The sequence below is a fragment of the Pseudophryne corroboree genome, chromosome 3 (genome assembly GCF_028390025.1).
Source record: "Pseudophryne corroboree isolate aPseCor3 chromosome 3, aPseCor3.hap2, whole genome shotgun sequence".
Classification (NCBI taxonomy): Eukaryota; Metazoa; Chordata; class Amphibia; order Anura; family Myobatrachidae; genus Pseudophryne; species Pseudophryne corroboree.
Genome location: NC_086446.1, coordinates 87,344,840 through 87,372,731, shown reverse-complemented (window position 1 = coordinate 87,372,731; position 27,892 = coordinate 87,344,840). Strand labels below are relative to the sequence as shown.

Below are 27,892 nucleotides of genomic sequence, written 5' to 3'. Positions count from 1 at the left end.
CCTGACTGCATGTGACAATAAATACAGGCTAAAAACTGCGGGATAATGCATCTGCTTTGACATTTCTTGGCCCAGGCCTGAATGTAATAATGACGTTAAATTGAGTAAAAAAATAATGCCCATTGGGCTTGTCTGGGGTTCAATCTTTTGGCAGCTTCAACAGAAGACATATTTTTGTGATCAGTACAGACGGTGACCACGCTTTGCCCCTTCTAACCAATTATGACAATTTTCAAACGGCTATTTTATAGCTAGCGTTCTTGGTTCCCTATGTCATAATTTCTTTCAGCAGAATTACATTTCTTGGGAGACGAAAGCACATGGATGAAATTTTAGTTCCTTAGGATCCTTTTGTGAGAGGACTGATCCAGCTCCTACATCAGAGGCATCTACTTCCACCAGAAAAGGAACATCGGAGTTAGGATGCCGTAAGACTGGTGCAGACATGAACGCTTTCTTAAGATTCTCAAAAGCCTGGAGAGCCTGAGGTGACCAGTATAGAGTATCTGCTCCCTTCTTAGTTAATTCAACCACTGAAGCTACTATGTTGGAGAATGAGCAAATTAATCTTTGGTAATAATTAGCAAAACCTAGAAAGCACTGGATTGCTTTAAGGCTGGACGGACATGCCTACTTCAGTACAGCCTGGAGTTTTTCTGGATCCACGGGAAGCCTCTAAGGGAAAGAATATAAACTAAAAAAGACACCATTCAAGTTCAAACTCCCTTTTTTCCAATTTGGCAAAAAGACCATGCTGATGTAATGTCTTCAGGACCATCTTCACATGACATTGATGTTCCGACAAGTACAGAGTATTGATTAAGATGCCATCTAAGCACACCACAACAATGTGTCCACGAACTCTCAAAGAACCTTGTTAACAAGCTCTGCTGGGGCATGGACAGACACAATGGCATAACAAAATACTCGTAGTGCCCTGAGTATTAAAAGCAGTTTCCCATTCATCCTATTTTCTGATTAGGACAAGATTGTATGCTCCACATATGTTGATTTTAGAAAAGATAACTGCTTTGCGGAGTTGATCAAAGAGTACAGAAATTAGAGGAAAAGGGTAGGAATTTTTTATGGTGACTTTGTTCAGGGCTCTGTAGTTAATACAGGGTCTAATGAACAGTCCTTTCTGGCCACAAAAAAGAATCCAGCTCCTACTAGTGACCTTGAGGGATGTATAAAACCTTTTTGGCAAGGATCTGTTGGATGTACTGATCCATGGCTTGTGTTTCTGGAATGGGGAGAGTAGATAGTCTTCCTTTAGGAAGTTTAGCACCAGGAATAAGATCAAATGGACAGTCTTATGGCCGATGTGGAGGTAGGATATCAGTTTCTTTCTTGGAGAAGACATCTTGAAAGGCCCGGTACGGTACTGGTAAAGATTCAGTAACAGGCAGTGAGAGACAACTGGCACTACATTATGGCCCGCAGCGAATCATCTCCCGTCTTCCAGTCCACCACAGGATTGTGTCTTCTAAACCACGGTAGCCCAAGAACAAATGGAGCTAAACGACACTGAATTAAGAAGAAGCGTAAATTTCTGAATGAAGAGCCCCCACAGATAATTGGAGTGGAGTAGTCTGAGACGTGACTTGCCCATTAGTCAAGGAACTACCATCTAAGCCCACAGATGGAAATAGCCAATTCCAACGGTTCAATGGGAACATTATGAGAAGAGGCAAAATTAAAGTCCATGAAGATCCCGGCAGCTCCACTATCCAAGAAGGCCAACATTTTAACTCTTCTGCCAGAGAAAACTTCAGACAGAATAAAGATGGAATTAGACGGTGAGCTAGCAGATAAACCTAAGTGAATCCCTCTGACTTCACTTAGACAAAGGCCCTGGGTATGAATTCTATTTCTCTCCTGAGGGGTGGTCTTCAGTATGCCGAATGTCGGGATCCCGGCGGCGGAATCCCGACACCCGGCATACCGACAGCTATTCTCCCTCGTGGGGGTCCACGACCCCACTGGAGGGAGAATAAAATAGTGTGGCGCACGTAGCACGCCACCGTGCCCGCAGCATGGTGAGCGCAGCGAGCCCGCAAGGGGCTCCTTTGCGCTCGCCCCGCTGTCGGTATGCCGGCGGTCGGGCTCCCGGCGCCGGTATGCTGGTCGCCGGGAGTCCGAGCGCCGGCATACCGTTCTACACCCCTCCTGAGTGTATAACTGGAAGGCCCACATTGGCATGGGTTTACCAAAATCTTCGGAAAAACGGGGGAGGAGGAAGACTGCCCTCTTTCTCCCTTTTCTGTTCCTGGAAATGTCTATCCATCCGGATGGCCAATTGCATAAGACTGTCCAGAGTTTCAGGAACAGGATACTGGACAAGGCAATCCTTGATCTGTTCTGAGAGGCCTAATCTGAACTGGCTCTTAAGAACCAGATCGTTCCACCGTAAATCCATTGTCCATCTTCTGAACTCAGTAAAATAAGTCTCAGCTGGGTTCAGCCCTTGCCTGAGTGTCCGAAGATGTGCTTCAACGGATGCTTCCCTATCAGGGTCATCACACAGGAGTCCCATTGCTGAGAAGGCGGCATTTACTGACTGGAGTGCTTGGAATCTGGCTGTAAAGTGAAAGACAAGGTCTGCAGATCTCCCTGTAGCAGAGAAATAATTATTCCAACACACTTAGATTCAGAACCAGAGGATTGTGGTCTGAGTTTAAAGTATAATTTACAGGCTTCACGAAAATTAAAGAATTTCCTCCAATCTCCGAAAAACCGATCTGAAAGGTTTAATTTGGGTTCTTTAACTTGATCTCTGATAGACCACTCGGATTGAGAGTTCATTCAGTTTCTGAGTAAAACCTTGAATCTGACTGTCAAGAACTTGGGATGGGTTGGACCCATCTAGAGAAAATCAACTCTCAATGGCTTCTCACTGTTGGCCAGTTATAATAGGATTTTAATACCTACCGGTAAATCCTTTTTTCTTAGTCCGTAGAGGATGCTGGGGACTCCAAAAGGACCATGGGGTATAGACAGGATCCGCAGGAGTCAATGGCACACTATAAGACTTTGAATGGGTGTGAACTGGCTCCTTCCTCTATGCCCCTCCTCCAGACCTCAGTTAGAAAACTGTGCCCAGGGAGACGGACATTTTGAGGAAAGAAATTATTGTTTAAACGCGGTGAGTGTCATACCAGCTCACACCACGAACATACCGCAGAACGTGGCATTCAATAGAATACCAGCCAACGCAATGAACAATACACAGCCACATGCTGAGAAAATATGTAACACAACCAGTGTGTCAACACAACCAATAATAAGACACCACAAGCCATGGCATGCACAAAGTCAGCAACAGCCTGACCGAAAAGAAACACCACAAGAGTGTAATCATAACCAATAACTGCAGATACAGTACACACTGGGACGGGCGCCCAACATCCTCTACGGACTAAGAGAAAAGGATTTACCGGTAGGTATTAAAATCCTATTTTCTCAGACGTCCTAGAGGATGCTGGAGACTCCGTAAGGACCATGGGGTTTATACCAAAGCTCCAGACCGGACGGGAGAGTGCGGACAACTCTGCAGCACCGATTGAGCAAACATGAGGTCCCCATCAACCAGGGTATCAAACTTGTATAGCTTAGCCAAAGTGTTTGTACCCGACCAAGTATCCGCTCGGCAAAGTTGAACCGGCGAGACTCCTCGGCATCTGCCCAAGAAGAGCCCATCTACCTAGTAGAATGGGTCACCACCGACTTCGGTAACGGCAATCTAGCCGTAGAACGAGCACGCCGAATCGTATCACAGATCTAGCGTGTAACAGACTGCAAATACGCAGGCGCCCCAACCATGCTGGGGCATACCGGACAAACACAGCCTCTGTTTTCCCAAACTAAGCCAAATTAGCGACCTAAATATTCAAAGCCCTGACTACATCGAGAGACCTTGAATCAGCCAATGCTTAAGCAACCCCAGGCATCAATAGGCAGGTTTCACCGAAACCACTTATTTCAGAACTATTATCCGAGTTCTTAATTCCGCTCTATCCACCTGGAAAATCAAACAGGGGCTCTTGTGATACCCAGCTGATACTTCCGACCTCCGCCCTGCGGGCGCCAAAGCCAAAATTATGACCACTCTCCAAGAGAGAAACTTTAACACAACCTTTCATAAAGGTTCCAACATCTTGATACAAGAAAACGCAACACCACGTGAAGGTCCCACGGTGCCAATGGGGCACAAATGGAGGTTGGATGTGCAGTACTCCTTCCACGAAGGTCCGAACTTCCGGAAAGGTTGCCACTTCTTTCTCGAAAGAAATTTCACAAGGCCAAAACCGTACTGAAATGGAGCCTAACTTTAGGCCTGCACCCACACCTGTCTGCAAAGAATGGAGAAGAACGACCCAGCTGAAAATTTCCATAATAGCCTTCTTCACACCAAGACACACATTTTCCGCAAACACGGTGGTAAGGCTCTGCCGTTACTTCTTTTCTAGCCCAAAGTGGTGTGGAAATGACTTCACTGAGAATATAATTTCTGGTGAGGATATGTCGTTCAACCGCCACGCCGCCAAACGCAGCCGCGGTAAGTTTTGATACATGCCCGGACCCTGTTGTAACAGTTCCCCACATAGAGGGAGAGGTCAGGGATCTTCTATGAGTAAATCCTGAAGCACTGGATAATAAGCCCTCCTCATTTAGACCGGAACAATGAGGATCACCTGAACCTTTGTTCTTCTTACGTTTATCACCTTCATAAGAGCGAAAACGGAGGGGACACATATACCAATTGAAAACACCCAAGGTGTCCTCTGACCAGGAACAATATCTCTGAGATCTCTCGTTGAGGCAAGACGCCAACATGTCCCATGGAGGCACTCCTCAATGACTTGTCGCTTCAGCGAAAACTTCTCGATGACGATCGTATTTCTCCCGGATGGAGATCGCGCCTGCAGAGGAATCTATTTCTCTGACGCTCACATCCGGAACGAAGGCCGCCAATAGCGTTTACCAGTCATTCCACCCAGCGGAAACCTTTTCGGCATCTGCCATTGCCGCTTTTCTCCATGTTCTGCCCTAGCGGCTTACTTACACCACTGCTGTCAAGTCGTCTGACAGAATTAACACGGGCAGATCACGAAGCATATGTTCATTGAAAATAGCTCTTAATTCAAGAAAGCTTATTTTAGACAAGCTTCCCAGCTCGACCTTTTCCTCTGGAAAAACTTCCCTTGGACGGACTGCTCCCCAGTCTCGGAGATCTGCATGCATAGACCCCAGGATCTCATCCTGGATTCCGAACCTTCGTCCCTCTAGGAGGTGAGAACTGAGCCGACACCACAGGAGCGAAAACCTGGTCATTAGGATTATATTCCGGCGCTTGCGCAGGTGAGACCCGGACCACATTTCCAACTGGCCCCGTGAAAATCACTCTGGCATTTGACCTGCTCACCGAAAAGGCCTCTTAGGCCGCATTGATCATCTTCATCAACGGAACATATTGATAGATTGTCACTGCAAATCTGATCCGACTCCGGATCCTCAGACCTCTTTCCACAGGAACACACAGAACTTCAACCGTTTCGTATCTACTCTGATACCCACCTCCGACGCCTGAGTCGTTGGGAATAACAGCCTTCCCGTGTTGAAGAACAGTCAGAGAGAAAACAACGATTTTCACCACTTGTGTCTTGATCTCGCCTTTAAACAGGAGAGTGTCCTAGTATAGAACAACAATGGCTCTTACTATTGAAAGAATACCATCCCACTGCCATCACTCTGGTGAAATAGCAAAGACAATCCTGGATATCCACCCAGGTAATCTGAATGCGAAGAACAACGCATTTAAACCTCTAGTCCTTTTTTTTTTTTTTGTAAAACAGGGACAGCAGGACAATGCCCTGAGCCTGACCCACCTCTGGTATGGCGTCGCGTACTACCTCCCCTTCCAGAGGGGAAACGGCAAGATCTATTAGAAAAATCAGTGAGGGGAAACATCTGTAACGCCAGAATGTCCCCCTTAGGATTCTATAATTTACTGACAGGTCCTAGTCTATTCCTGGACCAACGGAAAGTAGTAGACAAGTTTCCACCGGAGTGGGCTCCAGCCAGATAGACTCAGCGACATGTAGTGGATGTGGTAGGAACAGAAAATGACATCCGCTTCTGCGAACCTAACAAGGCTGCAGAACTCTTACCTTTTCACCTTCCTGCACAGAAAAGGAAAAAAGAACGGAATCGAACCGGTTTAAACGACTGCATCCCACAAAAGAATGTGTCATCAACTGTTGTGAGGGAACCTATCTCACGAAGGTAGACTTACCAGTGGTATCAGCCGAGAGCAACTTCACTAAGGCATCCCCAAACAGTGGTTACACCTACACAGGGAAAATACTCCAACATCTCTCGGAGTCAACCTCAGTATTCCCTTGGCCATACCTCCTGTAGTCGCACGACAGCCTGTCGCAATGTTATAGAGAAGAACCAACATAAGGAACATCCCCTCTCTCTTTAGGGTAAATCTATCGGATGTCTTTCCGTATACAAACACTCCCTCATGTGCATGTAATGCAAATAAGCTCAAAGCATAGAAATAAAATATCACTTAGCTTCCTGTATACGATCCTTTGTGACCGGGCCCCGTGTCGACCAGGAGTTGACTTTCGCAGTATTCTAAACTTGTCGAGAAAAGAATAAACATTCGGACTCCTCGATAGGATTTGAGACCAACTCGTCATGGCCGACCTAGAGCTTCATCAACAGAGCGGCCAGCACATGAGAAGTAATACTATTACTTCAGCATTCATTATAAATCACAATATGAATATACATAATGTAATACACAATTACACACATATCCTAAATATATATATATGTATATATATATATATATATATATATATATATATATCATACATATAAGCGGATTGTCCGGAACCCTCGGGTCCCTAGTGACATTAATGTGTTTGGAATGTGTATGACCATGTAATGAATGCCCCAGTTGTGGATCTAAGAGGAAACCTTAAGGTCAACAGGAAACCCAGTAGTCGTCGACAGCAGGGAGTAATAACCAGGCAAAATAACATTCTTGCGACCCTGAGGGGTCCGAGGGGAGTATACGTAAATAATTTTAATAACACTCCCCCTCATATACTACCGAGCCCGTGCACGAGCTACAGGCCCATGGAACCGTACCATACATATACAAATAAACATATATACGGCCATAAGGCAGTTACAGCATGTTAATTTACACCCAGTAATAGCAGTTGGTGCCGACAGGGTCACCCACACACTACTGTGTTTCCCATACAGTGTTTACTTATAATAAGCATGCAACTACCGACCTGTTGACTCTGCATCTACAGCATCAAGTACCAACAGGCGTTGGCGATGCCGATGATTCCCATAGCTGATTGTGTAGACACATGTGGACTATAGGGGGTATTCTGACAGGGAACACGCAGAGAAACATGCACAGCAATGATTATATGCCTCTTTCTAAAAAATAGTGCTAAATTCATTATAACACTAAAAATTTGTGTCCCCCCTTTGTCTGTACACCTTTTTGTCGGGGACAGAGGAAAAATGGCGCTGAACACTGCTGTGAGGGCTAAGCCCCGCCCCCTCTCCGGCGCGCTTCAGCCCCGGTATAATATAGTTTTATATGCAGGACAGGGGACCGTATATAGTGTCTATACACTATATACCTCCTCAAATAACATAAATAATGCAGTCCAGGGAGCCCCCCCCCGCGTGCCCTGCACCCATGTAACCGTTGGTGTGAGTGGGAGCATTGGCGCGCAGCGTGATCGCTGCTGTATACTGGTGGGGGTAATGTAGCCGATGCCGGGGCCCGAAAAATGAGAGACTCAGTAACTGCTGCCCAGGGCGCTCCCCCTCAGCGCCCTGCACCCTGTGAGTGCCGTTGGTGTGTGGGAGCATGGAGCGCAGCGCTACCGCTGCGCTTACCTCCGTTACTGAAGTCTTCTGTTCTTCTCATACTCACCCGGCTTCTTTCTTCTGGCTTCTGTGAGGGGGGTGATGGCGCGGCTCCGGGAACAAGCAGCTAGGCGAACCAAGTGATCGAACCCTCTGGAGCTAATGGTGTCCAGTAGCCTAAGAAACAGAGCCCTAGAACTAAGAAGAAGTAGGTCTGACTTCTCTCCCCTCACTCCCACGCTGCAGGGAGCCTGTAGCCAGCAGGTCTGCCTGAAAATAAAAAACCTAACAATAAAGTCTTTAGAGAAACTCTGTAGAGCTCCCCTAGTGTGTGTCCAGTCACTCCTAATAGGGGCTGATGGCGATGTATGAGATACACCAGAGAGTGAGGTGAGACTGGTCAGATCTCTGGGCTGGTAACACACATTGACATGTGATGACAACAGCAGTCTAATAGGGGATGATGGCTCCATACTCACTCACTGGGCAGATTAATTTCCCTAGTCTGTACTGACAGTGGACAGAATAAGACACTTCTGTAGTGACAGAACAATGAGAGTATGTGACTCTTCTCTGTAATAAGTGATTATTACTCACCTGTGCTGATATCTGTAGGGATTTCCTCCTCCTTACACTGCTGATCACCCCTCACATACGTCTCTTCTTCTTCCTCTATATCTACTACCTTACTATCAGCCAGACCTTCACCCTAAATATAAAAATGGAATATGATGTCTCAAATTGGGCCTAATAGCCGCCAACACAAATATCACCTAAGACTCATAACTATATAGGAGAAAAAGAAAAGCCAGGGATAGTGCTGTAGTGGGGCAACAACAGCTGCAGTTGTCGCAATGTTCAGTGCCACTGACCGTTCATTTGCCAGCACATCGGCACGCTATTTTGTAGATAACAGAGCTGATAATGACGGGATGCATAGTGCCACACACCGCGGCCATCATACATACAGGGAAACGGTACCTGTGGCACATAACGTGCGTAGATACCACTGAGGCATGTAGTGCCTCGTCGCTCTGTACATCTCCATCTCCCACAGGTCTATACAATCCTGCTGATGTGTAAACCAATCCTTAGAACATGTTTCCAATGATTCTCTTAACACCTCCTACTCTCATTCCTAGAGGGTGTCCCTCATTAACCAACAATGACCAAAAATAGAAGAGTGGTATATGGTATAAATCATTTTACTATAGAGAAAACATTCAAAAGGAAAACATTACACACATTGGTAAAGACCGATTAAAATGGACGTGAGACCAGAGCGGCAGAATGTGGGGTGTTGCAAATATTCAGCCCGGGAAAACCAAGCGTCAGAATCTCTGCCCCTCTCTCACACCTGGAGGAGTCGGAGGTGTAAGAAGAAACATTGGAAACGTGTTCATAAGGATTGGATTACATATCAGCAGGATTATACAGATCTGTGGGAGAATATCTTCAGAGGACTAAGGTTCCACATTGAGGATTCATCTGCTTACTGATAAGGTATGTAATCACTATATGAATCTCTCATTCTTTTTATCTTTCACCCTAAATAACCCACAAACAATAAACACACACATTCATTATGTTTGATTGTATTCTGATAAACACACAGAGCTGCTACACAGATCATATAATAAATCACTGCTATTTGGCGATACCCTAAATCCCACCTACCTGATCCTCCTGTGGGGTCAAGTTATTCCCCTCTGCACACTCCTGTAAATAAAGAGAACGAGGACATCTGTCTGGGGAATCTCTGGTACTGGATCCATCTGTAGGAGACACACAAGTCTGGTCAGCTCTCTGGGCTGGTAACACACGGTGACATGATGTGAGGGGTAAAGCAGGAGTAAAATAGGATATGGGCTGATGGCTCCTGATGTATGAGATACACCAGAGTGTGGGGAGGAGACTGGTCAGATCTCTGGGCTGGTAACACACAGTGACATGATGTGAGGGGGAGAGCAGGAGTATAAATAAGATTTTACTCACCGGTAAATCTATTTCTCGTAGTCCGTAGTGGATGCTGGGAACTCCGTAAGGACCATGGGGAATAGCGGGCTCCGAAGGAGGCTGGGCACTCTAGAAAGATTTATGACTACCTGGTGTGCACTGGCTCCTCCCACTATGACCCTCCTACAAGCCTCAGTTAGGACACTGTGCCCGGACGAGCTGACATAATAAGGAAGGATTTTGAATCCCGGGTAAGACTCATACCAGCCACACCAATCACACCGTATAACTCGTGATACTATACCCAGTTAACAGTATGAACAATAACTGAGCCTCTCAACAGATGGCTCAACAATAACCCTTTAGTTAAACAATAAGTATATACAAGTATTGCAGACAATCCGCACTTGGGATGGGCGCCCAGCATCCACTACGGACTACGAAAAATAGATTTACCGGTGAGTAAAATCTTATTTTCTCTGACGTCCTAAGTGGATGCTGGGACTCCGTAAGGACCATGGGGATTATACCAAAGCTCCCAAACGGGCGGGAGAGTGCGGATCACTCTGCAGCACCGAATGGGCAAACTCTAAGTCCTCCTCAGCCAGGGTGTCAAACTTGTAGAATTTAGCAAATGTGTTTGACCCCGACCAAGTAGCTGCTCGGCAAAGTTGTAGAGCCGAGACCCCTCGGGCAGCCGCCCAAGAAGAGCCCACCTTCCTCGTGGAATGGGCTTTGACTGATTTAGGATGCGGTAGTCCAGCCGCAGAATGTGCAAGCTGAATCGTACTACAGATCCAGCGAGCAGTAGTCTGCTTAGAAGCAGGAGCACCCAGCTTGTTGGGTGCATACAGGATAAACAACGAGTCAGTTTTCCTGACACTAGCTGTCCTGGAAACATAAATTTTCAGGGCCCTGACTACGTCCAACAACTTGGAAGCCTCCAAGTCTTTAGTAGCCGCAGGCACCACGATAGGTTGGTTCAAATGAAAGGCTGATACCACCTTAGGGAGAAATTGGGGACGAGTCCTCAATTCTGCCCTATCCATATGGAAAATCAGATAAGGGCTTTTACATGACAAAGCCGCCAATTCTGACACACGCCTGGCCGAAGCCAAGGCCAGCAGCATGACCACTTTCCACGTGAGATATTTTAATTCCACGGTTTTAAGTGGCTCAAACCAATGTGACTTTAGGAAATCCAACACCACGTTGAGATCCCAAGGTGCCACTGGAGGCACAAAAGGGGGCTGAATATGCAGCACTCCCTTAACAAAGGTCTGAACTTTAGGTAGGGAAGCCAGTTCTCTCTGGAAGAAAATCGATAGAGCCGAAATCTGGACCTTAATGGAACCCAATTTTAGGCCCATAGTCACCCCTGACTGTAGGAAGTGCAGAAAACGGCCCAGCTGAAATTCCTCCGTTGGGGACTTCCTGGCCTCACACCACGCAACATATTTTCGCCAAATGCGGTGATAATGGTTTGCGGTCACTTCTTTCCTAGCTTTAAACAGTGTAGGAATGACTTCCTCCGGAATGCCCTTTTCCTTCAGGATCCGGTGTTCAACCGCCATGCCGTCAAACGCAGCCGCGGTAAGTCTTGGAACAGACAGGGCCCCTGCTGCAGCAGGTCCTGTCTAAGCGGCAGAGGCCATGGGTCCTCTGAGATCATTTCTTGAAGTTCCGGGTACCAAGCTCTTCTTGGCCAATCCGAAACAATGAGTATAGTTCTTACTCCTCTTCGCCTTATTATCCTCAGTACCTTGGGTATGAGAGGAAGAGGAGGGAACACATAAACCGACCGGTACACCCACGGTGTCACTAGAGCGTCCACAGCTATCGCCTGAGGGTCTCTTGACCTGGCGCAATACCTTTCTAGCTTTTTGTTTAGGCGGGACGCCATCATATCCACCTGTGGCCTTTCCCAACGGTTTACAATCAGTTGGAAGACTTCTGGATGAAGTCCCCACTCTCCCGGGTGGAGGTCGTGCCTGCTGAGGAAGTCTGCTACCCAGTTGTCCACTCCCGGAATGAACACTGCTAACACGTGATTTTCCGCCCATCGGAGAATCCTTGTGGCTTCTGCCATCGCCGTCCTGCTTCTTGTGCCGCCCTGTCGGTTCACATGGGCGACTGCCGTGATGTTGTCTGACTGGATCAGTACCGGCTGGTTTTGATGCAGGGGTTTTGCCTGACTTAGGGCATTGAAAATGGCCCTCAGTTCCAGAATATTTATGTGTAGGGAAGTCTCCTGACTTGACCATAGTCCTTGGAAGTTTCTTCCCTGTGTGACTGCCCCCCAGCCTCGAAGGCTGGCATCCGTGGTCACCAGGACCCAGTCCTGTATGCCGAATCTGCGGCCCTCTTGAAGATAAGCACTTTGCAGCCACCACAGCAGAGACACCCTGGTCCTTGGAGACAGGGTTATCAGCCGATGCATCTGAAGATGCGATCCGGACCACTTGTCCAACAGGTCCCACTGAAAAGTTCTTGCATGGAACCTGCCGAATGGAATTGCTTCGTAGGAAGCTACCATTTTTCCCAGGACTCGCGTGCAGTGATGCACCGACACCTGTTTTAGTTTTAGGAGGCCTCTGACTAGAGATGACAGCTCCTTGGCCTTCTCCTCCGGGAGAAACACTTTTTTCTGTTCTGTGTCCAGAACCATCCCCAGGAACAGTAGACGTGTCGTAGGGACCAGCTGTGACTTTGGAATATTTAGAATCCAACCGTGCTGTTGTAGCACCTCCCGAGATAATGCTACCCCGACCAACAACTGCTCCCTGGACCTCGCCTTTATCAGGAGATCGTCCAAGTACGGGATAATTAAAACTCCCTTTTTTCGAAGGAGTATCATCATTTCGGCCATTACCTTGGTAAATACCCTCGGTGCCGTGGATAGACCAAACGGCAACGTCTGGAATTGGTAATGACAATCCTGTACCACAAATCTGAGGTACTCCTGGTGAGGATGGTAAATGGGGACATGCAGGTAAGCATCCTTGATGTCCAGTGATACCATGTAATCCCCCTCGTCCAGGCTTGCAATAACCGCCCTGAGCGATTCCATCTTGAACTTGAATTTTTTTATATATGTGTTCAAGGATTTCAAATTTAAAATGGGTCTCACCGAACCGTCCGGTTTCGGTACCACAAACATTTTGGAATAGTAACCCCGTCCTTGTTGAAGGAGGGGCACCTTGACTATCACCTGCTGGGAATACAGCTTGTGAATTTCCTCTAGCACTGCCTCCCTGCCTTAGGGAGTTGTTGGCAAGGCAGATTTGAGGAAACGGCGGGGGGGAGACGTCTCGAATTCCAGCTTGTACCCCTGCGATACTATTTGAAGGATCCAGGGATCCACCCGTGAGCGAGCCCACTGATTGCTGAAGTTTTTGAGACGGGCCCCCACCGTACCTGGCTCCGCCTGTGGAGCCCCAGCGTCATGCGGTGGACTTGGAGGAAGCGGGGGAGGACTTTTGCTCCTGGGAACTGGCTGTATGCTGCAGCTTTTTCCCTCTACCTCTGCCTCTGGGCAGAAAGGATGCGCCTTTAACCCGCTTGCCCTTATGGGGCCGAAAGGACTGTACCTGATAATACGGTGCTTTCTTTGGCTGTGAGGGAACATGGGGTAAAAATGCTGACTTCCCAGCTGTTGCTGTGGAAACGAGGTCCGAGAGACCATCCCCGAACAACTCCTCACCCTTATAAGGCAAAACTTCCATGTGCCTTTTAGAATCTGCATCACCTGTCCACTGCCGAGTCCATAACCCTCTCCTGGCAGAAATGGACATTGCACTTATTTTAGATGCCAGCCGGCAAATATCCCTCTGTGCATCTCTCATGTATAAGACTGCGTCTTTAATATGCTCTACGGTTAGCAATATAGTGTCCCTGTCTAGGGTATCAATATTTTCCGACAGGGAATCTGACCACGCAGCTGCAGCACTGCACATCCATGCTGAAGCAATAGCTGGTCTCAGTATAATACCTGTGTGTGTATATACAGACTTCAGGATAGCCTCCTGCTTCCTATCAGCAGGCTCCTTTAGGGCGGCCGTATCCGGAGACGGTAGTGCCACCTTCTTTGACAAGCGTGTGAGCGATTTATCCACCCTAGGGGATGTTTCCCAACGTGACCTATCCTCTGGCGGGAAAGGGTACGTCATTAGTAACCTTTTAGAAATTACCAGTTTCTTATCGGGGGAAGCCCACGCTTCTTCACACACTTCATTTAATTCCTCAGATGGAGGAAAAACTACTGGTAGTTTTTTCTCTCCAAACATAATACCCTTTTTTGTGGTTCCTGGGGTAACATCAGAAATGTGCAACACATTTTTCATTGCCTCAATCATGTAACGTGTGGCCCTATTGGAAGTTACATTAGTCTCATCGTCGTCGACACTGGAGTCAGTATCCGTGTCGACATCTGTGTCTGCCATCTGAGGTAGCGGGCGTTTTAGAGCCCCTGATGGCTTTTGAGACGCCTGGGCAGGCACAGGCTGAGAAGCCGGCTGTCCCATATTTGGTATGTCGTCAAACTTTTTATGTAAGGAGTCGACACTGTCGCGTAATTCCTTCCACATAACCATCCACTCAGGTGTCGACCCCGCAGGGGGTGACATCACATTTATCGGCATCTGCTCCGCCTCCACATAAGCCTCCTCATCAAACATGTCGACACAGCCGTACCGACACACCGCACACACACAGGGAATGCTCTGACAGAGGACAGGACCCCACAAAGCCCTTTGGGGAGACAGAGAGAGAGTATGCCAGCACACACCAGAGCGCTATATAACACAGGGATGAACACTATAACTGAGTGATTTTCCCTTATAGCTGCTTATATATATACTGCTGCGCCTAAATTTAGTGCCCCCCCTCTCTTTTTTACCCTTTGTAGTCTTGATACTGCAGGGGAGAGCCTGGGAGCGATCCTTCCAGCGGAGCTGTGAGGGAAAAATGGCGCCAGCGTGCTGAGGGAGATAGCCCCGCCCCTTTTTCGGCTGGCTTCTCCCGCTTTTTTATGGATCCTGACAGGGGTATTTTTCACATATATAGCCTCTAGGACTATATATTGTGATTATTTTGCCAGCCAAGGTGTTAATATTGCTGCTCAGGGCGCCCCCCCCCCCAGCGCCCTGCACCCATCAGTGACCGGAGTGTGAGGTGTGCATGAGGAGCAATGGCGCACAGCTGCAGTGCTGTGCGCTACCTTGTTGAAGACCAAAGTCTTCTGCCGCCGATTTTCAGGACCATCTTCTTGCTTCTGGCTCTGTAAGGGGGACGGCGGCGCGGCTCCGGGACCGGACGATCGAGGTCGGGCCCTGTGTTCGATCCCTCTGGACCTAATGGTGTCCAGTAGCCTAAGAAGCCCAAGCTAGCTGCAAGCAGGTAGGTTCACTTCTTCTCCCCTTAGTCCCTCGTAGCAGTGAGTCTGTTGCCAGCAGATCTCACTGAAAATAAAAAAACCTAAAATATACTTTCTTTTCTAGGAGCTCAGGAGAGCCCCTAGTGTGCATCCAGCTCAGCCGGGCACAAGATTCTAACTGAGGTCTGGAGGAGGGTCATAGAGGGAGGAGCCAGTGCACACCAGGTAGACCAAAAGCTTTCTTTTAGTTGTGCCCAGTCTCCTGCGGAGCCGCTATTCCCCATGGTCCTTACGGAGTCCCAGCATCCGCTTAGGACGTCAGAGAAATAGGGGCTGATGGCTCCTGATGTATGAGATACACCAGAGAGTGCGGGGAGGAGACTGGTCAGATCTCTGGGCTGGTAACACACAGTGACATGATGTGAGGGGGAGAGCAGGAGTATAATAGGGGCTGATGGCTCCTGATGTATGAGATACACCAGAGAGTGTGGGGAGGAGACTGGTCAGATCTCTGGGCTGGTAACACACAGTGACATGATGTGAGGGGGAGAGCAGGAGTATAATAGGGGCTGATGGCTCCTTATGTACGAGATACACCAGAGAGTGTGGGGAGGAGACTGGTCATGTCTCTGGGCTGGTAACACACAGTGACATGATGTGAGGGGGAGATCAGGAGTATAATAGGGGCTGATGGCTCCGGGTGTATGAGATACACCAGAGTGTGAGGAGGAGACTGGTCAGATATCTGTGCTGGTAACACACAGTGACATGATGTGAGGGGGAGAGCAGGAGTATAATAGGGGCTGATGGCTCCTTATGTACGAGATACACCAGAGAGTGTGGGGAGGAGACTGGTCATGTCTCTGGGCTGGTAACACACAGTGACATGATGTGAGGGGGAGATCAGGAGTATAATAGGGGCTGATGGCTCCGGGTGTATGAGATACACCAGAGTGTGAGGAGGAGACTGGTCAGATATCTGGGCTGGTAACACACAGTGACATGATGTGAGGGGGAGAGCAGGAGTATAATAGGAGCTGATGACTCCTGATGTATGAGATACACCAGAGAGTGTGGAGAGGAGACTGGTCAGATCTCTAGGCTGGTAACACAGTGACATGATGTGAGGGGGAGAGCAGGAGTATAATAGGAGCTGATGACTCCTGATGTATGAGATACACCAGAGAGTGTGGGGAGGAGACTGGTCAGGTCTCTGGGCTGGTAACACACAGTAACATGATGTGAGGGAAAGAGCAGGAGTATAATAGGGGCTGATGGCCTCTGATGTATGAGATACACCAGAGAGTGTGGGGAGGAGACTGGTCAGATCTCTGGGCTGGTACACACAGTGACATGATGTGAGTACAACAGGAGTCTAACAGGGGTTGACGGCCCCCATTGGACAGATACATTTCCCTCAGTGTGGTGTAGCATAAGAGGGTGTTATAGAAACTGAACAGGGAAAATCGGGGACTCTGGGGAAGATGTATTATAGCGGCACATATCGTGCTGCTATAGCACTTCATGCTTCGCCTCATTACCGAGGCAAAGCTGGAAGCCACAATGACAGGATGTATTAACATCTTGTCCGCTGCAGCGGGGGAGTGAAAACTCCACCATCCAGCGATCCCCGTCTGAGCACACAGCGCTTTAGCTTAGTGCTGATGCGCTGTCTCTCACTGCCCAGCTGGCTCATTGGGCATCAGCAAGTTCTCACTACTCACGCAAAGGGGTATATGCAATTAGCGGCGAATTGCGGCAATTTTTCGGCCGTTTTTCAATTCGACACAATTCGACAGTCTAATTTCGGCAAGTGGGTGCCGAAATTGACCATATGCAATAAAAAACGGATTCGACAGTCCCGCTGACGAAAAACGGCCGATTTGACGGATTTTGTTCCGATTTTTTAAAAACGGGTAAAAACACGGAAAAAATGGCGTGGGGTCCCCCCTCCAAAGCATAACCAGCCTCAAGCTCTTCGAGCTGGTCCTGGTTCTAAAAATCCGGGGGGAAAATGGACAGGGGTTCCCCCGTATTTTTAAAACCAGCACCGGGCTCTGCGCCTGGTGCTGGTGCAAAAAATACGGGGGACAAAAAGAGTAGGGGTCCCCCGTATTTTTTACACCAGCATCGGGCTCCACTAGCTGGACAGATAATGCCACAGCCGGGGGTCACTTTTATACAGCGCCCTGCGGCCGTGGCATTAAATATCCAACTAGTCACCCCTGGCTGGGGTACCCTGGGGGAGTGGGGACCCCTTCAATCAAGGGGTCCCCCCCCCCCAGCCACCCAAGGGCCAGGGGTGAAGCCCGAGGCTGTCCCACCCATCCAAGGGCTGCAGATGGGGGCCTGATAGCCTTGAGAAAATGACTAGAATATTGTTTTTTCCTGTAGTACTACAAGTCCCAGCAAGCCTCCCCCGCAAGCTGGTACTTGGAGAACCACAAGTACCAGCATGCGGGAGAAAAACGGGCCCGCTGGTACCTGTAGTACTACTGGAAAAAAAATACCCAAATAAAAACAGGAGACACACACCTTGAGAGTAAAACTTTATTGCACACCTGCCGACACACACATACTTACCTATGTTGACCCGCCGACTGCCACGTCTCCTGATCCGACGATCCGGGGTACCTGTGAATAAAATTATACTCACCTCAATCCAGTGTCCAGATATAAATCCTCGTACTTGGCAAAACAAATAAACGAACACCCGTACCAGCGGACTGAAAGGGGTCCCATGTTTTCACATGGGACCCCTTTCCCCGAATGCCGGGACCCCACGTGACTCCTGTCACACAGGTCCCTTCAGCCAATCAGGAAGCGCTACTTCGTTGCACTCACCTGATTGGCTGTATGCGCGTGTGACCTCAGAGAGCGCATCGCAAAGCCTCTCCATTACTTTCAATGGTGGGAACTTTGCCGTCAGCGGTGGGGTTACCCGCGGTCAGCCGCTGACCTCACCGCTGACGCAAAGTTCCCACCATTGAGTATAATAGAGAGGCTTTGCGACGCGCTGACTGACAGCTCAGACGTGCAGCCAATCAGCAGAGTGCCAGGACGTTGCGCTCGCTGATTGGCTTAAGAGACCTTTCTGTGACAGCAGTCACGGGGGGTTCTCTGCATTCGAAGAAAGGGGTTCCATGTGTAAACATGGGACCCCTTTCAGTCTGCTGGTACGGGTGTTCGTTTATTTGTTTTGCCAAGTACGAGGATTTATATCTGGACACTGGATTGAGGTGAGTATAATTTTATTCACAGGTACCCCGGATCGTCGGATCAGGAGACGTGGCAGTCGGCGGGTCAACATAGGTAAGTATGTGTGTGTCGGCAGGTGTGCAATAAAGTTTTACTCTCAAGGTGTGTGTCTCCTGTTTTTATTTGGGTATTTTTTCCCCAGTAGTACTACAGGTACCAGCGGGCCCGTTTTTCTCCCGCATGCTGGTACTTGTGGTTCTCCAAGTACCAGCTTGCGGGGGAGGCTTGCTGGGACTTGTAGTACTACAGGAAAAAACAATATTCTAGTCATTTTCTCAAGGCTATCAGCCCCCCATCCGCAGCCCTTGGATGGGGGGGGACAGCCTCGGGCTTCACCCCTGGCCCTTGGGTGGCTGGGGGGGACCCTTTGATTGAAGGGGTCCCCACTCCCCCAGGGTACCCCGGCCAGGGGTGACTAGTTGGATATTTAATGCCACGGCCGCAGGGCGCTGTATAAAAGTGACCCCCAGCTGTGGCATTATCTGTCCAGCTAGTGGAGCCCGATGCTGGTGTAAAAAATACGGGGGACCCCTACTCTTTTTGTCCCCCGTATTTTTTGCACCAGCACCAGGCGCAGAGGCCGGTGCTGGTTTTAAAAATACGGGGGATCCCCTGTCCATTTTCCCCCCGGATTTTTAGAACCAGGACCGGCTCCAAGAGCCCGAGGCTGGTTATTCTTTGGAGGGGGGACCCCACGCCATTTTTTTTCGGGATTTTACCATTCCATTTATAAAAAAATAAAATAAAAAATAATAATATTTTTAAAAATATATAAATAATACTTGTGCCTCCCAAAAAGACAAACCAAGTACCTAATCCCTTCTAATATAAATAGATATGCTATTACCAATAAAAAAAAACACCAAAAAAAAACATGTTTTAATTTTTTTTTATTAGATTCACCCACCAAAGTGTGGCGGATTGAAAATGACGAATTTACTGTCTAAAAGCACTGTTGTCGAATTTCAAAACTTCAATTGAATATACTTTTGTCGAATTGCCGCATTTGTACCATTGCAGAAAAGTCGAATTTGACAAATGTCGAATTTCAAAAAGTCGAATTTTGAAAGTCCGTTTTTTTGACGGAAAGTACTGAATTGCATTGTATAATTTTTTTTTTGCAAAAAAGTCCAGTTTTTCGACAATTTCGGGAATTCGACCGCAATTGCATATACCCCAAAATCTTCTGTGTAGCCCGGATGCCTCCACAGCCAGGGACAGCACTGTCCCTGCTGTGGTGTATGGTCAAAAACACCTGCAGCTGTCAAAATTGATAGTTGCATATGTCGAAAGGTCAGCGCTACTGACCATTCATACATTGCCCCCACACATCGGCGTGCTACTTGTTAGCGACCCTGTCATGTAGCCCGCACCGCCAGACTCATACATAGTAGAGAAGAGGTATCACTGCACCTAATATGCGCTGATACCACTACGCCTCCATAACAACCATACATACATCTCCCCCTCTATTCTGTAATAAGTGATTATTACTCACCTGTGCTGATATCTGTAGGGATTTCCTCCTCCTTACACTGCTGATCACCCCTCACATACGTCTCTTCTTCTTTCTTAATATCAATAACAAACATCTCTTCTTCTCCTTCTGTATTTTCTACCTTATAATTAGTTAGGTCATCACCCTAAATAACCCACAGAACAGTAACACGTTAATAGTGTCTGATTTATTTATTATACATTAAAACAATATAATATCAGTATATAAGACACAGCTGCTCTACAGATCATATACTAATAAGTCACTATGGGATTTGGAGATACCCTAAATCCCACCTACCTGATCCTCCTGTGGGGTCCTGTGATTCTCCTCTGTACAGTCCTGGGAATAAAGAGGACGGGGACTTCTCTCTGAGGTATCTCTGTTACTGGGTCCATCTGTAGGAGACACACAGTGACTGAGTTTGTGTATATATGTGATTATCAGATGATGTGTGCCAATGGTTGACCCCATACCAGCTGACTCCTGTACAATTAAATTTCCTCTTACCTAGTGATGCCAGTGGTTGGTGATTCTTCATCATCATGTCCTTGTACAGACCCTTGTGTCCATCTATATACTCCCACTCCTCCATGGAGAAATGGACAGTGACATCCTGACACCTTATAGGAACCTGACACACACACAATGACACAGTCATCACCCAGACACCTCCCCTGGTGTTACTGTATAATGTCCCATTCCCAGCAGTCACCTCTCCAGTCATCACCCAGACACCTCCCCTGGTGTTACTGTATAATGCCCCATTCCCAGCAGTCACCTCTCCAGTCATCACCCAGACACCTCCCCTGGTGTTACTGTATAATGTCCCATTCCCAGCAGTCACCTCTCCAGTCATCACCCAGACACCTCCCCTGGTGTTACTGTATAATGCCCCATTCCCAGCAGTCACCTCTCCAGTCATCACCCAGACACCTCCCCTGGTGATACTGTATAATGTCCCATTCCCAGCAGTCACCTCTCCAGTCATCACCCAGACACCTCCCCTGGTGTTACTGTATAATGCCCCATTCCCAGCAGTCACCTCTCCAGTCATCACCCAGACACCTCCCCTGGTGTTACTGTATAATGCCCCATTCCCAGCAGTCACCTCTCCAGTCATCACCCAGACACCTCCCCTGGTGTTACTGTATAATGCCCCATTCCCAGCAGTCACCTCTCCAGTCATCACCCAGACACCTCCCCTGGTGTTACTGTATAATGCCCCATTCCCAGCAGTCACCTCTCCAGTCATCACCCAGACACCTCCCCTGGTGTTACTGTATAATGTCCCATTCCCAGCAGTCACCTCGTCAGTCAACAGCTGAATGATCTTGTTGGTGAGTTCCAGGATCTTCTGCTCATTGTCTCTCTCATGTATCAGCGAACGAGGTGGAGGCTCCGTAATGGGGCTCTGGGTCCTGCCCAATCCTCCTGACACAGTCACACAGGGACGGCTACTTGGTGTCAAAAACTCATCAGATGTCTTCTTCACTACTGTGTAATCCTGTGTAATAAGAGATATTAATCATCACTGCATAAACTCACAGATCCCCTCACCTCCTCAGTCATGTCCCTGTATCATTAGTATAGATATAAGTGACGTCATAGTGGCACTCCTAGATCCCCTCACCTCCCCAGTCAGCAGGTAGATAATCTCCAGGGTGAGATTTAGTATTCTCTCAGTCATGTGACTCCTGTACTTGTCCATCCTCAGGGAATCAGTGAAGTCTCATCCTCACGTGATGTCTATTTCCTCACAGCTCAGTTATCTAGGAATAAATATAATAATTACAATAAGCACCGCAGAGTACACATGTAACATAGTCTGAGATGAAGCACTGAGTGACCAGTAAGTCTACTCTATTTCCAAATCCATACAGCCCTCGTCACAGGAGCGGCCCAGGATCATAGGACTCCTCAGTAATTGTCACACAATGCTGTATTGCTAACAGGTTACACAAGACATGGCCGGAGTCTAGGTCCTCTGACACTTTCACTTCATCTGCTCCAACAAAGATCTGTTATAAATGACTGAACTGGGGAATTTTGGAGATATATTGGTTACCAGAGACAGCTTCCCCCGTACAATAATAACAGGACACCATAGGCGGCTCACCCTGTAAAATAATAACAACAGGGCACCACAGGCTGCAACAACAGGATACCACAGGCTGCTCCCCCTGTATCATAATAATAATAATAATTATTACAGAGAATATTTGGCCATTCACATCAGTCCCTGCCCCAGTGGAGCTTACAATCTATATTCCCAACCACATGCACACACATTCACGCTAGGGTCAATTTTGTTAAGAGCCAGTTAACCTACCAGTATATTTTTGGATTGTGGGAGAAAACTGGAGTGCCCAGAGGAAACCCACCCAAGCACGAGGAGAATATACAAACTCCACACAGTTAGGGCCATAGTGGGAATCGAACCCATGACCTCAGTGCTGTGAGGGAGTAATGCTAACCATTACAACGTCCGATCCAAAAGAAAAATCAAGACTGGCACATACACCAATATGATCACACGTACGGCTTGTGCATAGGTCAGTATGTGGAAAACCAAAAAGAGAAAAAAATAAGAATTTACTTACCGATAATTCTATTTCTCGTAGTCCGTAGTGGATGCTGGGAACTCCGTAAGGACCATGGGAATAGCGGCTCCGCAGGAGACTGGGCACAAAAAGAAAAGCTTTAGGACTACCTGGTGTGCACTGGCTCCTCCCCCTATGACCCTCCTCCAAGCCTCAGTTAGGATACTGTGCCCGGACGAGCGTACACAATAAGGAAGGATTTTGAATCCCGGGTAAGACTCATACCAGCCACACCAATCACACCGTACAACTTGTGATATGAACCCAGTTAACAGCATGATAACAGAGGAGCCTCTGGATAGATGGCTCACAACAACAATAACCCGATTTGTTAACAATAACTATGTACAAGTATTGCAGATAATCCGCACTTGGGATGGGCGCCCAGCATCCACTACGGACTACGAGAAATCAAATTATCGGTAAGTAAATTCTTATTTTCTCTGACGTCCTAGTGGATGCTGGGAACTCCATAAGGACCATGGGGATTATACCAAAGCTCCCAAACGGGCGGGAGAGTGCGGATGACTCTGCAGCACAGAGTGAGAAAACTCCAGGTCCTCCTCAGCCAGAGTGTCAAATTTGTAAAATTTTACAAAAGTATTTGACCCTGACCAAGTAGCAGCTCGGCAGAGTTGTAAAGCCGAGACCCCTCGGGCAGCCACCCAAGATGAGCCCACCTTCCTTGTGGAGTGGGCTTTTACAGATTTTGGCTGTGGCAGGCCTGCCACAGAATGCGCAAGCTGAATTGTACTACAAATCCAGCGAGCAATAGTCTGCTTAGAAGCAGGAGCACCCAGCTTGTTGGGTGCGTATAGGATAAATAGCGAGTCAGATTTTCTGACTCCAGCCGTCCTGGAAACATATATATTCAGGGCCCTGACAACGTCCAGCAACTTGGAGTCCTCCAAGTCCTTAGTAGCCGCAGGTACCACAATAGGCTGGTTCAGATGAAACGCTGAAACCACCTTTGGGAGAAATTGAGGACGAGTCCTCAATTCTGCCCTGTCCGTATGAAAAATCAAATAAGGGCTTTTACAGGATAAAGCCGCCAATTCGGACACACGCCTGGCTGAAGCCAGGGCCAACAACATGACCACTTTCCATGTGAGATATTTTAAGTCCACAGTGTTGAGTGGTTCAAACCAATGTGATTTTAGGAAATCCAAAACAACATTCAGATCCCAGGGTGCCACTGGAGGCACAAAAGGAGGCTGTATATGTAGCACTCCCTTAACAAACGTCTGGACTTCAGGCACTGAAGCCAGTTCTCTCTGAAAGAAAATCGACAGGGCCGAAATCTGGACCTTAATGGATCCTAATTTTAGGCCCATAGACACTCCTGCTTGCAGGAAATGCAGGAATCGACCCAATTGAAATTCCTCCGTCGGGGCCTTTTTGGCCTCGCACCACGCAACATATTTTCGCCAGATGCGGTGATAATGCTTTGCGGTTACATCCTTTCTGGCTTTTATCAAAGTAGGGATGACTTCGTCTGGAATGCCTTTTTCCTTTAGGATCCGGCGTTCAACCGCCATGCCGTCAAACGCAGCCGCGGTAAGTCTTGGAACAGACAGGGTCCCTGCTGGAGCAGGTCCCTTCTCAGAGGTAGAGGCCACGGGTCCTCTGTGAGCATCTCTTGAAGTTCCGGGTACCAAGTCCTTCTTGGCCAATCCGGAGCCACGAGAATAGATCTTACTCCTCCCCGCCGTATAATTCTCAGCACCTTGGGTATGAGAGGCAGAGGAGGGAACACATACACTGACTGGTACACCCACGGTGTTACCAGAGCGTCCACAGCTATTGCTTGAGGGTCCCTTGACCTGGCGCAATACCTGTCCAGTTTTTTGTTGAGGCGGGACGCCATCATGTCCACCTTTGGTTTTTCCCAACGGTTTATCATCATGTGGAAGACTTCTGGGTGAAGTCCCCACTCTCCCGGGTGGAGGTCGTGCTTGCTGAGGAAGTCTGCTTCCAAGTTGTCCACTCCCGGAATGAACACTGCCGACAGTGCTATCACATGATTTTCCGCCCAGCGAAGAATCCTTGCAGCTTCTGCCATTGCCCTCCTGCTTCTTGTGCCGCCCTGTCTGTTTACGTGGGCGACTGCCGTGATGTTGTCCGACTGGATCAGCACCGGCTGACCTTGAAGCAGAGGTCTTGCTTGGCTTAGAGCATTGTAAATGGCTCTTAACTCCAGGATATTTATGTGAAGTGATGTCTCCAGGCTTGATCACAAGCCCTGGAAGTTTCTTCCCTGTGTGACTGCTCCCCAGCCTCGCAGGCTGGCATCCGTGGTCACCAGGACCCAGTCCTGAATGCCGAATCTGCGGCCCTCTAGAAGATGAGCACTCTGCAACCACCACAGGAGAGACACCCTTGTCCTTGGGGACAGGGTTATCCGCTGATGCATCTGAAGATGCGATCCGGACCATTTGTCCAGCAGGTCCCACTGGAATGTTCTTGCGTGGAATCTGCCGAATGGGATTACTTCGTAGGAAGCTACTATTTTTCCCAGGACCCTTGTGCATTGGAGCACTGATACTTGGCCTGGTTTTAGGAGGTTTCTGACTAGCTCGGATAACTCTCTGGCTTTCTCTTCCGGGAGAAACACCTTTTTCTGGACTGTGTCCAGGATCATCCCTAGGAACAGAAGACGTGTCGTCGGGATCAGCTGCGATTTTGGGATATTGAGAATCCAACCGTGCTGCAGCAGCACTACTTGAGATAGTGCTACTCCGACTACCAACTGTTCCTTGGATCTTGCCCTTATCAGGAGATCGTCCAAGTAAGGGATAATTAAAACTCCCTTCCTTCGAAGGAGTATCATCATTTCGGCCATTACTTTGGTAAAGACCCGGGGCGCCGTGGACAATCCAAACGGCAGCGTCTGAAACTGATAGTGGCAGTTCTGTACCACAAACCTGAGGTACCCTTGGTGAGAAGGGTAAATTGGGACATGGAGGTAAGCATCCTTGATGTCCAGAGACACCATATAATCCCCTTCTTCCAGGTACGCGATCACCGCTCTGAGTGACTCCATCTTGAATTTGAACCTCTGTATGTAAGTGTTCAAAGATTTTAGATTTAAAATAGGTCTGACCGAGCCATCCGGCTTCGGTACCACAAACAGCGTGGAATAATACCCCTTTCCCTGTTGCAGGAGGGGTACCTTGATTATCACCTGCTGTGAATACAGCTTGTGAATGGCTTCCAATACCGCCTCCCTGCCGGAGGGAGACGTCGGTAAGGCAGACTTTAGGAAACGGCGAGGGGGAGACGTCTCGAATTCCAATTTGTACCCCTGAGATACCACCTGAAGGATCCAGGGGTCCACTTGTGAGTGAGCCCACTGCGCGCTGAAATTCTTGAGACGGGCCCCCACCGTGCCTGAGTCCGCTTGTAGAGCCCCAGCGTCATGCTGAGGACTTGGCAGAAGCGGGAGAGGGCTTCTGTTCCTGGGAACTGGCTGTTTGCTGCAGCCTTTTTCCTCTCCCTCTGCCACGGGGCAGAAATGAGGAGCCTTTCGCCCGCTTGCCCTTATGGGGCCGAAAGGACTGCGCCTGATAATACGGCGTCTTTTTATGTTGAGAGGCTACCTGGGGTAAAAATGTGGATTTCCCAGCAGTTGCCGTGGATACCAGGTCCGATAGACCTACCCCAAATAACTCCTCCCCTTTATAAGGCAATACTTCCATATGCCTTTTGGAATCAGCATCACCTGACCACTGCCGCGTCCATAACCCTCTTCTGGCAGATATGGACAGCGCACTTACTCTTGATGCCAGTCGGCAAATATCCCTCTGTGCATCACGCATATATAAAAATGCATCTTTTAAATGCTCTATAGTCAGTAATATACTGTCCCTATCCAGGGTATCAATATTTTCAGTCAGGGAATCCGACCAAGCCACCCCAGCACTGCACATCCAGGCTGAGGCGATTGCTGGTCGCAGTATAACACCCGTGTGAGTGTATATACATTTTAGGATATTCTCCTGCTTTCTGTCAGCAGGTTCCTTAAGGGCGGCCGTATCCGGAGACGGTAGTGCCACCTGTTTTGACAAGCGTGTGAGCGCTTTATCCACCCTAGGAGGTGTTTCCCAACGTGCCCTATCCTCTGGCGGGAAGGGGTATGATGCCAATAACTTTTTAGGAATTATCAGTTTTTTTATCGGGAGAAACCCACGCTTCATCACACACTTCATTTAATTCCTCAGATGCAGGAAAAACTACAGGTAGTTTTTTCTCACCAAACATAATACCCTTTTTAGTGGTACTTGAACTATCAGAAATGTGTAAAACATTTTTCATTGCCTCAATCATGTAACGTGTGGCCCTACTGGAAGTCACATTCGTCTCTTCATCGTCGACACTGGAGTCAGTATCCGTGTCGGCGTCTGTATCTGCCATCTGAGGTAGCGGGCGTTTTAGAGCCCCTGATGGTCTTTGAGACGCCTGGACAGGCACCAGCTGAGTAGCCGGCTGTCTCATATCATCAACCGTCTTTTGTAAAGAGCTGACACTTTCACGTAAATCCTTCCATAAGCTCATCCACTCAGGTGTCGACTCCCTAGGGGGTGACATCACCATTACAGGCAATTGCTCCGCCTCCACATCATTTTCCTCTTCATACATGTCGACACAGTCGTACCGACACACAGCACACACACAGGGAATGCTCTGATAGAGGACAGGACCCCACTAGCCCTTTGGGGAGACAGAGGGAGAGTATGCCAGCACACACCAGAGCGCTATATATATGTTGGGATAACACCAAACAGAGTGTTTTTCCCTTTATAGCTGCTGTGTATATTATACTGCGCCTAATTAGTGCCCCCCCCCCCCTCTTGTTTTACCCTTTTCTGTAGTGCAGGACTGCAGGGGAGAGTCAGGGAGACGTCCTTCCAGCGGAGCTGTGAGGGAAAATGGCGCCAGTGTGCTGAGGAGATAGGCTCCGCCCCCTTCTCGGCGGACTTTTCTCCCGCTTTTTTCAGGAATCTGGCAGGGGTTAATATACATCCATATAGCCCTGGGGGTTATATGTGATGTAATTTAGCCAGCCAAGGTGTTTATATTGCTGCTCAGGGCACCCCCCCCAGCGCCCTGCACCCATCAGTGACCGATGCGTGTGGTGCATGAGGAGCAATGGCGCACAGCTGCAGTGCTGTGCGCTACCTTGGTGAAGACTGATGTCTTCTGCCGCCGATTTTCCGGACCTCTTCTTGCTTCTGGCTCTGTAAGGGGGCCGGCGGCGCGGCTCTGGGACCGGACTCCGAGGCTGGGCCT

The 27,892-nt window shown here is 48.4% G+C and overlaps 1 protein-coding gene across 1 annotated transcript in view; it reads right to left on the bottom strand.

Moving 5' to 3' along the window:
* The window catches only part of LOC135057195 (uncharacterized), a 166,218-nt gene that overhangs the window by 12,374 nt on the left and 125,952 nt on the right, over window positions 1-27,892 (bottom strand). Inside the window, exons 12-19 of the mRNA XM_063963091.1 lie at window positions 22,069-22,120; window positions 21,634-21,731; window positions 21,310-21,507; window positions 20,511-20,634; window positions 20,301-20,398; window positions 20,001-20,145; window positions 9,592-9,689; window positions 8,512-8,623 (exon numbers count right to left, since the gene is read on the bottom strand). Coding sequence (XP_063819161.1) covers window positions 8,512-8,623; window positions 9,592-9,689; window positions 20,001-20,145; window positions 20,301-20,398; window positions 20,511-20,634; window positions 21,310-21,507; window positions 21,634-21,731; window positions 22,069-22,120 — 925 coding nt within the window. The remainder of the gene's footprint in view (window positions 1-8,511; window positions 8,624-9,591; window positions 9,690-20,000; window positions 20,146-20,300; window positions 20,399-20,510; window positions 20,635-21,309; window positions 21,508-21,633; window positions 21,732-22,068; window positions 22,121-27,892) is intronic.